The 15465-nt window shown below is 35.7% G+C and overlaps 1 protein-coding gene across 1 annotated transcript; it reads right to left on the reverse strand.

Moving 5' to 3' along the window:
• Window positions 1-8731: 8731 nt before the first annotated feature.
• LOC139897318 (protein gamma response 1) lies at window positions 8732-11467 on the reverse strand. The gene is made up of 3 exons (XM_071880015.1): window positions 10726-11467; window positions 10285-10608; window positions 8732-9336 (listed from the first exon to the last, which is right to left on the reverse strand). The coding sequence occupies exons 1-3, from the start codon at window positions 11465-11467 to the stop codon at window positions 8732-8734; spliced, it is 1671 nt and encodes a 556-aa protein (XP_071736116.1).
• Between the last annotated feature and the right edge of the window lie 3998 nt (window positions 11468-15465).

Genomic DNA, 15465 nt, shown 5'->3' on the forward strand with positions numbered 1-15465 from the left:
ATAATAACGAATCGTACAGAAGTAGCATGCAATCAAAAGCAAGTGATATCATACAGTAGTAAAATCATGTAGTAGCATACGGCATATAGCAGTAAAAGCAAGCAGCAGCATGCAGTAAGTTCAGTAGAAACACGTAAACTAGCAAGTTGTAGATTAGTCCTATTAGTGAATCCTACTCGGGTCGGTCTTAGACTCACTAATGCAACCTAATTCCCTACAACCAATGTTCTGATACCAAATGTGATGCCCCGTACAAAACCATCGTGTACGAATCATCAACAACAGGATCATTACAAAGTTAAGTACTATATGCTGTAATAAAAGAAGTTACATTCATGATAAAAAGATGACGTCATAACCGACGTCAATTGTTTTACACCAACAGTATGCTTCTACGAATAGCAAGCATGAATAAATGTATGTGACCCTTAGGTCGTTACAAAACATAGTTTCAAATGTATTAAAGTTTGAATGCAGGATAAACAGTTCATGCGGTGATAACACTAGAGCAGCGGGTGTCTACGGCAAGACTAGCACGACAGCGGAAGCAAATAACCTTAAGCACCTGAGAAAAACATGCTTAAAAATGTCAACACAAAGGTTGGTGAGCTATAGTTTAAGTATAACAGTAAGTAAGGTAGGCCACGAGATTTCAGTGCTACAAAGAGCGTTTCAAAACAGTATGATAAAGTATATGTTAACCATGGGCACTTGGTAACTAACTTAACGTTTATACCCCCTGAAAGTACACTTGGCAAGTGCGTATGTTTACGAAGTATTAAACACTCGTTAAATGCTAGCGCTACTAGCCCGAGTGGGGATGTCAAACCCTATGGATCCATATCTAAGATTCGCGTTCACCGGTTCAAAAACCAATGACTAAACGTTACCGAGCTAAAGGGAATGTTTCTGCCGTTATATAACCCACACATATATAAGTTTAAGTACTCGTGCCTAGTATGTAAAACATAAAATCCGCATGTATTCTCAGTTCCCAAAATAGTTAAAGTAAAAAGGGAATGCTATAACTCACAATGATAAAGTAGCGGTAAAGTATGACTCGGAAAGTAAGCAAGTAATGAAGGTTGTCCAAACGGGTCCTCAACCTAAGTCAAATAGTACTAAGTCAGTAAATCGTCCGAATAGGTTTAAAAGTATGTAAATAAGGTCTTAAGGGTCATCATCATTCATCATCAAACAAAAGGCGTAAAGTAAGTTTCGTTTATGAAAGTAGTTTAAAACAAAGGCTGACTTCAGTCAGTCACCACGGTCTCTACCTTACTGAATTAAGGTGAGACCAGTGGCCATGGCTCCGTATATAAGTCCTTTAAGTGTGGTAAAATTTACAGAAGCAAACTCGTCTTAGTTTGACCGTGGCGACGGTCTAAGTGCGAGTAGGTCAGAAATTTCTGCACAACGTTAAAGGACATAGTGACGATCGGAGGGCCATAAATTTTAAACCGTAACTCGGATTAAGACGAGTCCTATATGAAAAGTTATCTACACGAACTGAGCTAACTGAAAATTAAGGTTACAGTAGCCCATGTGTACTGGTATGTTACAGAAACAGAAAAACAGTAAGCAGGGGACAGGAAACAGAAAAATAGTGGGTTCCGGTGGTCTTGGTGCTTGATGTTCATCATGGTTCTCATCCTTGATGCATATAGCTTCAAGTGTACAACTCATTGATGTGTTTGCATCATTTTCACCAAGGTTTTACCATCATAATCTAAGTGTAAGTCTAAGACATGAAGCACAACTCACTTAAGTGTTGCAAGTGTTTTGATGAACCAAAGTTACATCAAAGTCTTAGATCTAACACATACATGAAATGTAAAAGTAAGATGGAACTATAAACTTGAAAATAAACTAACTAATCAAGATCTTAAGATGTAGAACATAGTTCTTAGTTAGATCTTGAAGATCCAAGACCCAAAAGTCTAGATCTAAGGTTATTAAGTTAAATCCAACACAAGTATGTAAAGTTATAAATAAAGAGTTACACTTCCATGTTCTTGAATCTTTAAAGTTAACTTTAAATTTCAAGAAAGTATGAGATCAAGACTAACTTGTAGTACTTGACCAACAACAACAACAAACATGAAATTAAAGTGTATAAAATGAAGAAGTAAACTAAGTAAACAAGTAATTTGTTCATGGTTGTTCATACTTTAAAGATTCAAACCAAAGTTTGATCTTTAAGAAAGTAAACTTTAAAGTTTACTTCATGAATCACAAGTATGATTTTAATCAACACATGAACTTGCAATCCTTTAAGAAAGTATATGTAAAACATAACTAGTAAGTTTATGTTCTTGTTGTTCTTGTAATAACAAGATAAAATGAAGAATCAAACTAGAAAGTTTGGTTCTTGGAAACTAGTAAGTAAAGTAACTAACAAATACATGTAACTAAATAATAATCAAGAACAAGTAGCAAACAACAAATGATGATGATGATTTTGTGGTGTTATGGTATTCGGTTTTAGCCAAAAGAAAAGGGGAGAAAAAGATGTTCTTGGTACTTACAAGTAAAGGAAAGATGAGAGAAAGATATGAGAGGAAAGTAAGATGTAAGTTTGAAATGAAGTATGTGTGTGAGATTACAAGTAAGTGAAGTAGTAAAAAAAATAAAACTCTCCTCTACACCCCATAAGGCCGACGGCCTGCTGCAGAAAAAAGGGGGAGGGATGAGTTGCCTACTAGTTCCTTGAGTGCAAAGTCTTAAAAGTTGGATAATGAGGATGCATGCATGGGGATTATGTGTAAACTAGATTCCAAATGAACAAAACTAGCTAGTTACAATTACAAGTAATACTTACATGTTTAGATGGGCTCATTAAGTCCATATAAGAAGTAGGGTGGGCTAATCAAGTCCATTAAAGTGAGCCCAAGTCCAATTTAGTGATAATTCAAGTAAAAGTCCACTAACACTAGTAAAGGCCCAAGTAATCAACTAATAACCTTAGTTAATCAAAATGATTAATAAACTTAATCATGAATGTAAATAATATTCTAAAAATATTATTCGTGAAAGTTTCGGGTGTCACGAAGACGTTTCGGGCAATTAAAGTCAAGTACGGGCAATCATGTCAATATGTAAATGTAATAACATACATTCGTTTAATCACACGTATTAATAATAATAATTATTAATAAATAATCGTTGGAAAATCCAGGGTCGTTACAGCTAAGATCAAGACACGACAAAGACTTGTTTTTTTCACCACTTAACAACATTGTTATCCTTTTATCTGTGTCCTTTTTTGCAGTCTCTTAGACACACATGAAAGTTGAGCACCAGATTTAACAAAACTTGTCGTATCAAAATCTGTAACATCTATACCCTTAAGTTTAAATAAATATGTTAATAATGCAAGAGAAGAAACCTTTTTAGAGAGTAATCTGCTACGCGTTTACATCCATTCTAAATCAAGAACCTCTAAAGAGCTACTTTGCTACACCTCATGTTGCCAATTCACGTATCGCATCACCAGTTATAGAATAGCATGACGCCAACTTCACCTTCGCGAGGGACATACGAATTTTACTGAAGTCTTGGAACGTCAGGTATGTCGATAAAAAGCATTTTTAAGTTAGTATTTTTTTTTTTAAATTCAACAATATTTAAGATTTGCTAAACTATTTCTACTCCTTGTGGCCCTTTGTAAGCCATGGTTGCAAATGATGGTTACGACGGCATTACGGTGGCTTGGTGACTAGCCCGTTTCTGATTTATTGAAAATCGTATAATAAGTCATCAATGGTTGTCTTTCCTTGTTCTAATGTAAACGAAAATCCTATTCTCGAAAAAACATTGATATTCACAGTTCTCTTAGAGATAAATTGATTAATACACTACAATTATAGAAAACATTATAAAAATCTATCTATCTATCTATATATAATTTAAAGTAACACCATATTATCTTATTTATCTATGTTTAAAATATTTATTTTTAAAATATTTATATTTAATTTATTATATTTAAAAGTCAACATTGGTCAACCTTCATCTCCATCTTTCAAGGTCTCGTTCAACTTGTCTTCCAGTGTCTTTTCAAACTGGCTCCAAGCAAATACATATTCATATTTGTCGTTCTTTTGAATGAGTCAAAGATATGTTGTCGACTTCATATAAGTGGCCGGCATGTGAAATATCTATAACCAGATATTAACGAAAACTCTATATTAGATAAGTCACTAGACGTATCAAATTTGAACGGTCTTTTATGTTCAAATCAGCTAATGAGAAAAACCTTTCACGATAATACAAAGAAGAAATCGGTAATGATATCCAACATTAGCGATAAGTGAGTCCAAGTTTGCCCCCACGAAGCAATGTGGAGCTGTGTATTGGTTAGGGAAACAGATGCAGCGTCAAGGAAAAGGAAACATTCCAAACAATAAAACTCTTACAGAATCTTCTAAATTGGTGTATAAAAATGTCATGAAGGATTCAGAACGGTTCTAAATGCCCAGCAGGATTCAGAACTGTTTCCAGCAAGATTCAGAACGGTTATTATTATTATTATTATTATTATTATTATTATTATTATTATTATTATTATTATTATTATTATTATTATTATTATTATTATTATTATTATTATTATTATTATTATTATCATTATCATTATTATTATTAATAGTATTATTATTATTATTAATTATATCACTTAAAATACTACGACGAGGTCATGAGCGTGTCACTTTCAAAATGGGTTTTCAAGCGGGATAGAGCTAAGGAAACTATGGGTTACTACTAAGGAGGTTATGGGTATTGTTCGAGGGTATTGCTCGTAAGTCAAACTAGTGTTTTTCATCTTCGTTGCGTCTACGTACTTTTCTGAAATATTGAATCACAATATTGATACGTAAGCATTTATATTTTATCTTTTATAAATTAATAGTGTATCCATGTCTAGTGCTCGAGTATATATGTTTATGCATGCTTGTATACTAAATTTCTTCGTTAAACAGTTTATAATGAATCACTAATTAAATACATATACTACTGGTAAAAGGTGTATGATATACACGTTTTTGGAAAGCTGGCGAAAAATCAATAACTTTTCATTTAGATATCGAATAGTTTCGATGAACGGATTAAAAGATATGATCAACTGAATTATGATTGACGTTAATTGAAATTGCTTTTGAATCTGCAATTAAGATTTAAACAACCTGTTTACGAGATTGATAAAGTGAACTTTTAACTATTACCAACCGAGTAAATGAATCCTTATATAAGGTACGTCTCGTTTGTTGAACTATTGTCAAAATTGACTTTTTGAAACGACTTTGGATAACTTTTATATGTCGATCTCGAGCATTATGATTGTGATACACTATGACCTGACCTAGCTTGATAGACATTTATTGACCAACATATGTTCTCTAGGTTGAGATCTACGATTATTTGATATTCCGAGTTTCGGTCACATTACGATGAACAACTTTATGTGCTGCTAAGGTGAGTTTCATTGCTCCCTTTTTAATTGCTTTTGCAATATATATTTTTCGGCTGAGAATACACGCAATTTATTTTAAACGCAATGGATACAAGTACATACTTAATTCTACACTGAGTTTGAACCGAAAATCCCTTAACTTTGGTAACTAGTAACTGCCAGTACATAGGATATGGACTGGTGGGCGCGAATAACAGTATATGGATCCATAGGGCTTGACATCCCCGTCTGAGCTAGAGCGCTAGCCTTTTAACGGACGTGTGTTATTTGAGTTTAGGGCACGTTGGTTTGCGTGTATTAAAACGAATTGGGTATTTATCATTATAACGTTAAAGCTTAGGTGTTGTTTGTTTTTCTATTTGCAGACCTTATTATGTCTTATGTCTGCGCGCCCGCAGACATTTTTACTGCAGACAGTTTGTTTTTCTGAAGACATAAGATAAAATTATATCTTATTATGTCTGCAGCCTCGCAGACTTAGAAATGTGCTTCTAAGTGCTGCAGACAAAATTAAGTTATGTTGCAGACCCAAAAACAAACGGTCTTCATTATTCAGGATACAGACCTTCAGACCGCATCTTCTTTACAGGCATGGTCCGCAGATCTTCAGACAAAACATCTTAAAAAACAAACAGCACCTTAGTTACCAGGGTGCTCTGTTACGTAGAATCTATTGATAAACGTTTCTGGATGAAACAACTGAAATCTTGTGATCCACTTTTATATACAGATTATACGAAACAATAAAACTATGAACTCACCAACCTTTGTGTTGACACTTGTTAGCATGTTTATTCTCAGGTTTCCTAGAAGTCTTCCGCTGTTTGCTTATATGTTAGACAAGCTATGTGCATGGAGTCTTACATGACATACTTTTCAAGGAAACGTTGCATTCACCAAATCATCACCATGTATCTTATTTTGACTGCATTGTCAACGGAAGTATCATTGTAAACTATTATATTACGATGATTGTCTATATGTAGAAATCATCAGATGTCGAAAACCTTTGATTTAAATATTCATTAATGGTGTGCCTTTTCAAAAGAATGCAATGTTTACAAAACGTATCATATAGAGGTCAAATACCTCGCAATGAAATCGACGAATGACGTATTGTCCATATGGATTTGGAGCGATCGTCACATAAAGCCTTTTAACACTATATATCAATTTCGTAGAATTAAATCATATATTGTGTGCAAACAAACATAATCAGTCTACTTCAAGAATTATTTTACATAATCGCCTACATTTTAAACGTATGCATAGCTGCTAGCAGTTACATATCGTCAGATATCTATTTAACCAGAAACATACATTCACGAATACAACAAGTGCTACAAAATTCTACACCGAGTGCTATATAAAAATCCACACATGTCAATTTAAAGAGATCTTAAAAAAGGTAAAATGTAAAAGGTAGAAGGTTTTTCCTGTTCGGGCTACCGGGAGGGCGGGTAATGATGTACGCAGCTCAGTAGGATTACTTCTGGCTGTTTCCAACCCATCCCTGGCCACCACTGAATATTCGTCCTGGATGGGATTCGAAACTCAGATATCTTGCAAAGAACTTAGGGCCTCAACCATTGGGCTATTTTGTGATGTATTTTTAAGAGATCTTAACGATCTATTAAAAGCTGGACCCTTAATTACCTGTGCACAAAGTACCGAAATTTTCTACAAAGACGAAAACAATAACGTGTCACTTATGTGAGCGTGGTAACATATAAATACCCTGCATGTGATTTATATTTTGTATTATCTATGTTATCTAAAATCTATATCCAAATATGTAAGTAATCTTATGGACTATTAAAAGTTAGATTGTGAACTTATTCGATTGTATTAACGTGCATACTGTTTTTTGTAGCCGGTAGAAGGAACCATATGAAGCTAAGGCTCAGGTAGACTGCAAATGATGATGAGCTCAGTGGCCACAAACCAACAACGGCCAAATGCCAATACATGATTGTTCTACTTTGAACTGTTATTATTTTGGGTTTTGGACTCAAGCTTTGACTTATTTTTGCATATAGATTTTGTAACGAAAATATTAAATTATAAAACATCCATTAGGCTAAACATCAACGTATTTTGGTTTCCGCAAGTTCTTTTCTGTTATCAATAGTTTGAACTAAAGAGACTACAACTCCACCTTGCAACTACTACCACAACCAGTCAGACAGCGACGGAGCTTGAACGTCAACAATGAGGGGGTCATAATAATTTAATCAAAATCGTATGCAGTATGCTAGCGAGGTTGGTGGGGCCAATACTTAAATTTACCATGTCTAATCTCTAAAACTATAGAATTTGATATTAAGGACATATTTTTTTGGGGGACCATGGCACCCCCTGCCCTACATAAGCAAGCTCCGTCGCTGCAGTCAGAGTTGTGCTTTGAGTCATGGGGTACAAACAAACCGTTGACAGTAAACAGCCATAGACAATATGAGCAACAACCACAGGTGTCCTTTATGGGCTAATAAGCATCAAAATGAATTTGCAGTGCCACAACTCAGTTTTGCGTTACGATAAAAAGAATGTTGTTTTATTAAAGTTTGGCTTAAATCTCCACTCTATTTGATTGACCGTACAATAGCTTATGATGTCGCAAATCCTCACCTTATCGTATTCAGTCGTGTTTATGATTTGTACTAAAACTTTGCCACTAGCTAAACAAAATAAGGTGGCCATTGAGAGATGTCGTAGTATTCTGCTGTTTTTACTGCCATTGAACCACCACTAAACGCCATAGTCTGCCTCATTATTAGTATATATGATTAGTTTTAGTTAACCAAATATAATCTCTAACATCATGCTAGAAATAATCATCATCAAACACAATAATCTAACTTTTTAAAGAGAATACAATTATCTTCTTAAAAAGTAGTTCTAGAAAAATTTGAACAGAAGAATTTGATCATGTGGTTTGAATTTAACAACATCAAATTGAATAAGAAATTCAATTGTAAACCATCCAGGCATAGCTTGGATGGCCACCAACACTTTCAATGAAGGTGAGGTCACGGGTTCGATTCCCTTCAAGGCACTTCAAACGCTTGGGGCGAACTTAAGAGACCAATAGCCTGAGGATGCTTTACCTGGTAGCGGTGGAGGGTTGGCTTGCCGTTTATCCGGGGTTTACCCGCTGCGGGGGGCCAATGTGCCCGTTCGTAGTAGGGGTTCCTCGTAAAAAAAAAAAAAAAAAAAAAAAAAAAATTCAATTGTACACCATCATTTCATAAAACTGACTCACATTTCAGATTCAAATCCAATATTCCAAAAACCTTCAGGAGTCGACGGAGGTGCAAATCTATATCGATGCCTAGAAACACCTTCATGATGCTCACAACGTAAATTTTGCTTATCACCATTACCATCAGGAAGAACAGCATCATAAAACTTCTTACATTGCTTGCATTCAACTCCTTTCAAATTAGCCCGTTCGGCTTTCTTTCTTACAGATTCAACGTACTTGAAACTTTTCTTCTCGGTTCTTTGGGCCAGGTCAGCATTTACGTCCTGTGTCTCATCGTCTGAACTGTCAAAACTCATGTCTTTAGGATCCGGGCCCGGAAGATGCTGAATCTCTTCTTCCTTTGACTTTTTCTTCAAGTCTTCTTTGATGTTTTCTAATGGAGTATCAAGAAAATCATCATGAGGGTCGGGCCCGTTTCTGCTTTTTGCAGGTCTCGTGTCTCTCCAATGAGAAACGCGACGTTTTGTTCCGGATAATATGTTTGTCTTTGTGTCACTGTCGGGTTGTGTAGTTTCCTTTTTGTTGTTTTGTTGGTTTATAGTACGATTAGTTGTTTCAAAAGTAGACATTGGGATATTTGGGGGTTTTCTGCTTGCAACTGTGATAACAGATAAGAAGAGATATTAGGCATTAATTAATGCAGAAGCAATTAAAAATCTTAGCCTATACATTCAGCCAGTAAAGTTAGTCGTTGCACCAGCCACTGGCTCAGCGATAGTAGAACTAATATAGACTATGCGAAAATGGGTGGGTCAGGAAACGGGTAAGGACAGTCTATTTCCAAAAAAGGTAGAAATCGGTTGGGATGTGATAATTAATGTGAAACATGTTTAGGGTGTGTTTGGGTGAAACTAGCTGGAGCTGGAGCTGGAGTTTATGGACTAGAGCTAGAGCTGGAGCTTATTTTTAAAGATGGTAGCTGGAGCTTATTATTTTTTATAAGTGTTTGGTAAACCAGTTGGAGCTTATTTTTTAGTTCATAAGCTCTACTTTTTTTTATAAGCTACTACAAGTAGCTTATTTTTTAAGAGCTTATGATTTTCATAAGCTCTGCTTTTTATGTCTACCAAACAAAGCTTATGACTTGGAGCTTATTAAAATCATAAGCTCAAGCTCTCATAAGCTCTCATAAGCTCCAATAAGCTACTCAGCCAAACATACCCTTAACCTACTTTTGTTTAGTTACAAATTATAAGATAATGATTAGCAAGCCTAAATTATTCCTATCAAAGAATAAGATGATGTTTGTGATCATATTTAACATACTCCTATTTCAAAATAATCCAAAATGATGACAAAAAAGTGTTCCAACTCAACTCAACCCAACCCAACCCAACCCAACCTGACCCACCTCACTTCGACCCATATAAAAATGACCCATTGACCCAAACTAGTTTCGAGTTCGACCCAGTACCCACCCATTTTGCCACATCTAGTTAAACATCATTTTTTTTGCCAAATCACTATATTTACCTGATAGTATCTTCATCTACTTGGTAATAAACCTATTAAAAACCATAAAAACAAAACCAAGATGAAAGATTACCAGGTGAATTCAATATACTCTGATCATTGTTTGCAGACTCTTTATCAACTTTAGTCATATTTTCCTGAGTTAACCCCGATTTTGAACATAAATAGTTATACTGAGATTTAAGCTTCTTATAAGCCTCTATAACTTCCCTTCGTTTCTGTTTCTCGATCATAATCTCACCATTTTTTACTTCAATCTGCTGCAGCAATTTACCATGCAGTTCCATTTCTTCAATTGATTCTTCACTTTTTACCCTTATACCGTTTTTAAGCTTATCAACCTCCTCCTCTAAACATTTTACCTTCATAACAAGCGTTCGTTTCCCCTTCTGAAGCTCTTCAAAATCAGCTCTCGTTTTCATCGGTTCTGAATCGTGGGACCCGTTCTTGTCTATTAGTTCTTGTTGACTTTTATACTTATCTTCTAGAACTTGTAATTGATCTGATAATACACGATTTTCCATCTCACAATCGTTTAGAAGCTTTATAGTCTTCGAATGTTCAAAAGCTTGAGTTCTCATGTTTACGATCACCGTTTCTTGATACTTCTTTTTCTCATCGTATTTATTTTCCAAACTTTGAAGCCTTTCAGAAAGCTCGTTCATTTTATCATTTTTTCGTTTTATTTCGTATTCCTTCTCCTCGATTAACTTAAGCAAATCAGAATTAGATTTCTCTTTTTCTTCTAACTTCAATTTTAAATCATTAATTTCCTGTTCAAGCTCCGTTTTTCTCTTTTCATTACCATTTACCAAATTGGCCTTCGAATCTAAAAGTTCACGTAAGCTTTTTTGTAGTTCTCGTTTTTCAGCTATCTCTTTTGTCTTCCTTTTCAACTCCTCTTCAATATCTTTTGGAACATTCTTCATCTTGCTGTTTTCCATCTTTAGAAACTCGTTTTCTTCATTAACCTTTTCTTCTTCAATTTGAAGTTTCTTTATTTGATCCATCAGATCATTTTCCTTCTTTTTCCATTCGTTTTCTGCAGCTTTTTTAGTCTCGGAATACACCTTTTTCAATTCCGATTGAAAATCGGGATACAACTGTTTGCAGAACAGATATTCGATCTGAGAAACACTTTCTTTTGTTTCCTGAATTGTGGCAGCCAATAAGGTACTAAGTCCTGAAATATACTCTGTATCGGCACCATCAACCTCATAAGTGTGATCTGGAGACGTTTGTACTTCGTTTTCCATCTGTGAATTACATATAAACACTGTAGATATGTACAAGGTGAAAACATGTAAAACACACATTCATCATAAACTAAAAGGCAGTAGCAGCTTTAACATGAAGCTGTATGTTTATATCAGCAAACTGCTGCTCCTAATGGTACATCTAAAATCTAAAACATATTAATACTAATCGGAGTTGTACAAGATACTTCCATCAATAACGAGAAATACGTACAAGATAATGTAGTATATACTGTTATATTAGTATGCTCCAGCTGAAAGGGCGCATTTCGGCATATTACATTTTTCAGTTTCAGAGTAACTAGCGCACAACAAATTTAATATGCAATATTATACATAAATGTGTCCGAATCGGATATCCTAATCCTAAGCCCTAAATTATTAATAGCATTACAAATTTGACACATACAAACACATTGAATCAATCAGCATTTCAACACTTATGCAAAAAAGATCATCCAGCAAGTCATTATATATTTAGTTTTATTAAACCTAATTAAGATTGTAAGCGCCATGTAAGTTGGATTCTATACGAGGTGAATAATAGTTTATTCTCTTTTTCAAACTACAGCATCAAATTTAGACCTAATTTAACAATGACGATTTATGCCGTAGATTTTGAATGAGTTAAGTATGAATATGTTGATATTGCGTTTGAATTTGTTGAAATGGAAGCTAGTTAAGCGTATAGATGTTACTTACGTTTGATCGGTGACGGCGGACCGGCAATGGCAGGATCTCCGGCAGCCGGCAAATGTGTTGCAAGTGAAAGAGAGAAAGGTGAGGGGGAAATGGTTGTCGTAGGAGGGAATTTTCATATAATTATAATTATAATTATATTTTTATGATAACTAATAAATGATCCGTAAAACCACGAGTTTATTTAAACGAAGCAGTTTAATAATATGTTTTAAATATTAAGAGAATGTAAATGCTAAAGTCATTTAGTTTAATTACTCGTGGAACAACGAATTCCAACTAAGAAACTTGTTATTGTTTTTACAAATATATTGACGTACTTAACTTTGTCAGAATAAATGAACTACGTTGATGAAACAACCCAAACCCGTATTTAAACCGGCCCATAAAATTTTTCCTTTTTAATATACATTAAATAACATTTAAGCCCTATTACACAATTTCTAAAACGTATTTATTATCAAAGTAAGTTCATCGAACTTAAAACATATATTAATAATTTAAACCCCTTAATACAATGATACGTTAATTAAATCATAAACCGGTTATAGTCATTATGACCCGACTAGTTACGTTTACACAAAATCGAGCATGGTGATTTGGGACTACGCTACCCAAATCCTAATCGAGTACAAAAGCAAGATCTTCTAAGCAACCTAGCCAAGACCTCTAATCCTCATGTTTACCCAAGCCGCCATCACGCTAACCTATAAAAATATCAACAACGAGAGGGTAAGCTAATACTTAGTGAATGTAAAGGTACTATACATATACATATGCATAAAATGGCTACGCATCACCAAGCATCAAAATAAACACATACCGGTTCCGCATGGTAAACAAACTACAAAAGAGCACAAACACAAAGTAGCTACACGCTACGTAATCACCAAGCTAACGCCACGAGATTAGCTACAACACATCAATAAGTATATATACATATACAATAACTATGATCAATAATAACAATGAGGTTAACCCCTTAACCCAAACCACATGAAGGTTGGCCGAACTACCCGGACCTTAGTGAAGTCGCACTACCCGATGTTCAGTTGCTTCACCGCTTCTACAACCGAGGTTGGCCAAACTACCAGAGCCTTAGTGAATTCGCACAACCCGAAATCCACCACCTCATCACCAAGATGACCGAACTACCCGAGTCATCATGAATCCGCACTAACCGAGATTCATTTCCTCAACAACAAATGCTAGCAACCCATCGCCAAAAGGGTTATCCAAAACGCTAGCCAAATCACCACTCCAAGGGTAAAACCCAAAACGCATAAGCGTATCACATGGACCCGAAGCACAAGAGGAGCCCATTCACCTACACCAACATAGAGTAAACCCAATTAAGCAAGGGTCACTCTACACACACGCACCATTTTACACATACACATGTGCATAGTAAATTTACACTCAACTTAAACGCCTCGATGAAGTGTAATCCAATCTCGCAACTCGCCAATGGAACGTACCTATTCCATTTATCACATAAACATCAATACAAACTCATTTGGACTCTTGACCAGCCCAAATGAACAACAAATGCAAATCACACCCTTTTGCACTTTAACGCTACACGAAGGTCCGAAACCAACAAGACCAATTCCCGTGTTCCCGAAATACCTAAAAGTACCAACTTTAGCAATCGAACGCATTCGCTTGTAGCCCAAAAACCCGTTTTGACCCTTAATAGTCAAAATCTCACCATTTACAAGTTTTGACACCAAAACATATTTAACTCGGGTTTATACTTCAACTTACTTCCTTTTAAGTTTATAAATCTTATTAAATCGACAATCGAGTCACAATCATCACCAAACCCTAATTTTGACTCTATTCAAAATTAGTCAACCACATGAACCCTAAAGGCTTCCAACACCTCAATAATCACTAAATACTAGTGATTACACTCATTTGCAAGTCTTACAAGCTTACACTTGCTCACCAAACCCAAAACCCGCCAACATCAACAATAACCCGAATCTTGGTGTTAATCTTCAATTAACAATTAATGGGGTTTCATTATGAACTCACAATCAAAAACCCCTAAAATATGAACATGAACACAAAAACAAAATTCGGAGTTAGAGCTTACCGCTAGTACCACCTTGTAGCTAAGAACGAGGAGAATAAAAGTTGTCTCTTACGCTAAAGATCGAATCTCGCTCCTTCACCTTCGAATCACACTTTGAATGATTAGGGGTTTTGGAGTTTTTGAAAGAATATAGAAAAGAAAAAGGAAAAGAAATGAGAGAAATGAAATGGGTGGATGAGATTTAAGATCTCAAATCTGGCACACACGCGAAAAGACCGTAATACCCCTAAAAACCCTTAAAAATACGAAATCCGGTACCAGTTGCACAGCACTGCCGCGCCGCGGCCATCCTTTCTCACGCCGCAACATTAGGCGTGGTCTGGTGCCTGTTTCTCTAGCCTCCTGATCCTGAAACTAGTTAACTGTTGCGCCGCGACTAATCAGCTCCAGGCCGCGACGAATAACGTGTGTAACAACCCAACCCGATAACCGACCATAAACAGTCCCAAAAAAAAAAATTTAAAAGCTGCTGGACAGGGGAGTGCGCGGCGCGCATCCCCTGTAGTGCGCGGCGCGCACTGAGCATTCTAGCTTCTGTCCGAACTGTTTTTAACACACAAAAAGATGGACCACTTCCCGACATTTTTAGACCGAACGCTTTTCACAACAAACTTATATATGTAACACTAACACGAATCAAACATAAAAATGATGTTTTACAAGCGGGGCCCACACGACCCAAAATACAAGTTTAATACAAGTTTACAGTTTCGACCACCAAAAAGTTTAAGTTCTAAACTACACAATGAGCATGGCGTTTGGGATTAAACTACCCAACTACCGGTCAAACTCCAAGAGCTACTAAAGCCAAAAGCGTCCCCTAGCATCAAGCGGGATCTCTAGTCCAATACGATGCCCTTACCCTTGTCCAAAACCGAACCTATAACATGGTAAACAACGAGAGGGTAAGCAAAGCTTAGTGAATGCAATAATTATATGAATACATATATAATTATACCTACTTGCATACACTTACACAAACCGCAAACATGCTAGCAAAACAATTAGCTTATCGTCACATTAACAAGCTATAATCTCCAATACCACAAGCTAGCAACAACCGCATACTAATATAACTCGAAATGATATAATATGCTTACAACACAAGTAACCATGGTCGACCAATAGTACAAGGGAACGGCGCTCGCGAAAACGCCATCGGTGTTCATAACATCCATTAGGGTACTTAACACCTTGC

This window comes from Rutidosis leptorrhynchoides, chromosome 3 (genome assembly GCF_046630445.1).
Source record: "Rutidosis leptorrhynchoides isolate AG116_Rl617_1_P2 chromosome 3, CSIRO_AGI_Rlap_v1, whole genome shotgun sequence".
Classification (NCBI taxonomy): domain Eukaryota; kingdom Viridiplantae; phylum Streptophyta; class Magnoliopsida; order Asterales; family Asteraceae; genus Rutidosis; species Rutidosis leptorrhynchoides.

Bases quoted from the DNA above. Each gene is read 5' to 3' on its own strand.
- LOC139897318 (XM_071880015.1), bottom strand. From the start codon at position 11,467: ATGGAAAACGAAGTACAAACGTCTCCAGATCACACTTATGAGGTTGAT. The intron at 10,609-10,725 runs GTGTATTATCAG...CTGATTTTGAAG, and splicing joins CGATTGTGAGATGGAAAATC to AGCTTCAGAAGGGGAAACGA. The intron at 9,337-10,284 runs GTAATCTTTCAT...CTGTTATCACAG, and splicing joins GAGTATATTGAATTCACCTG to TTGCAAGCAGAAAACCCCCA.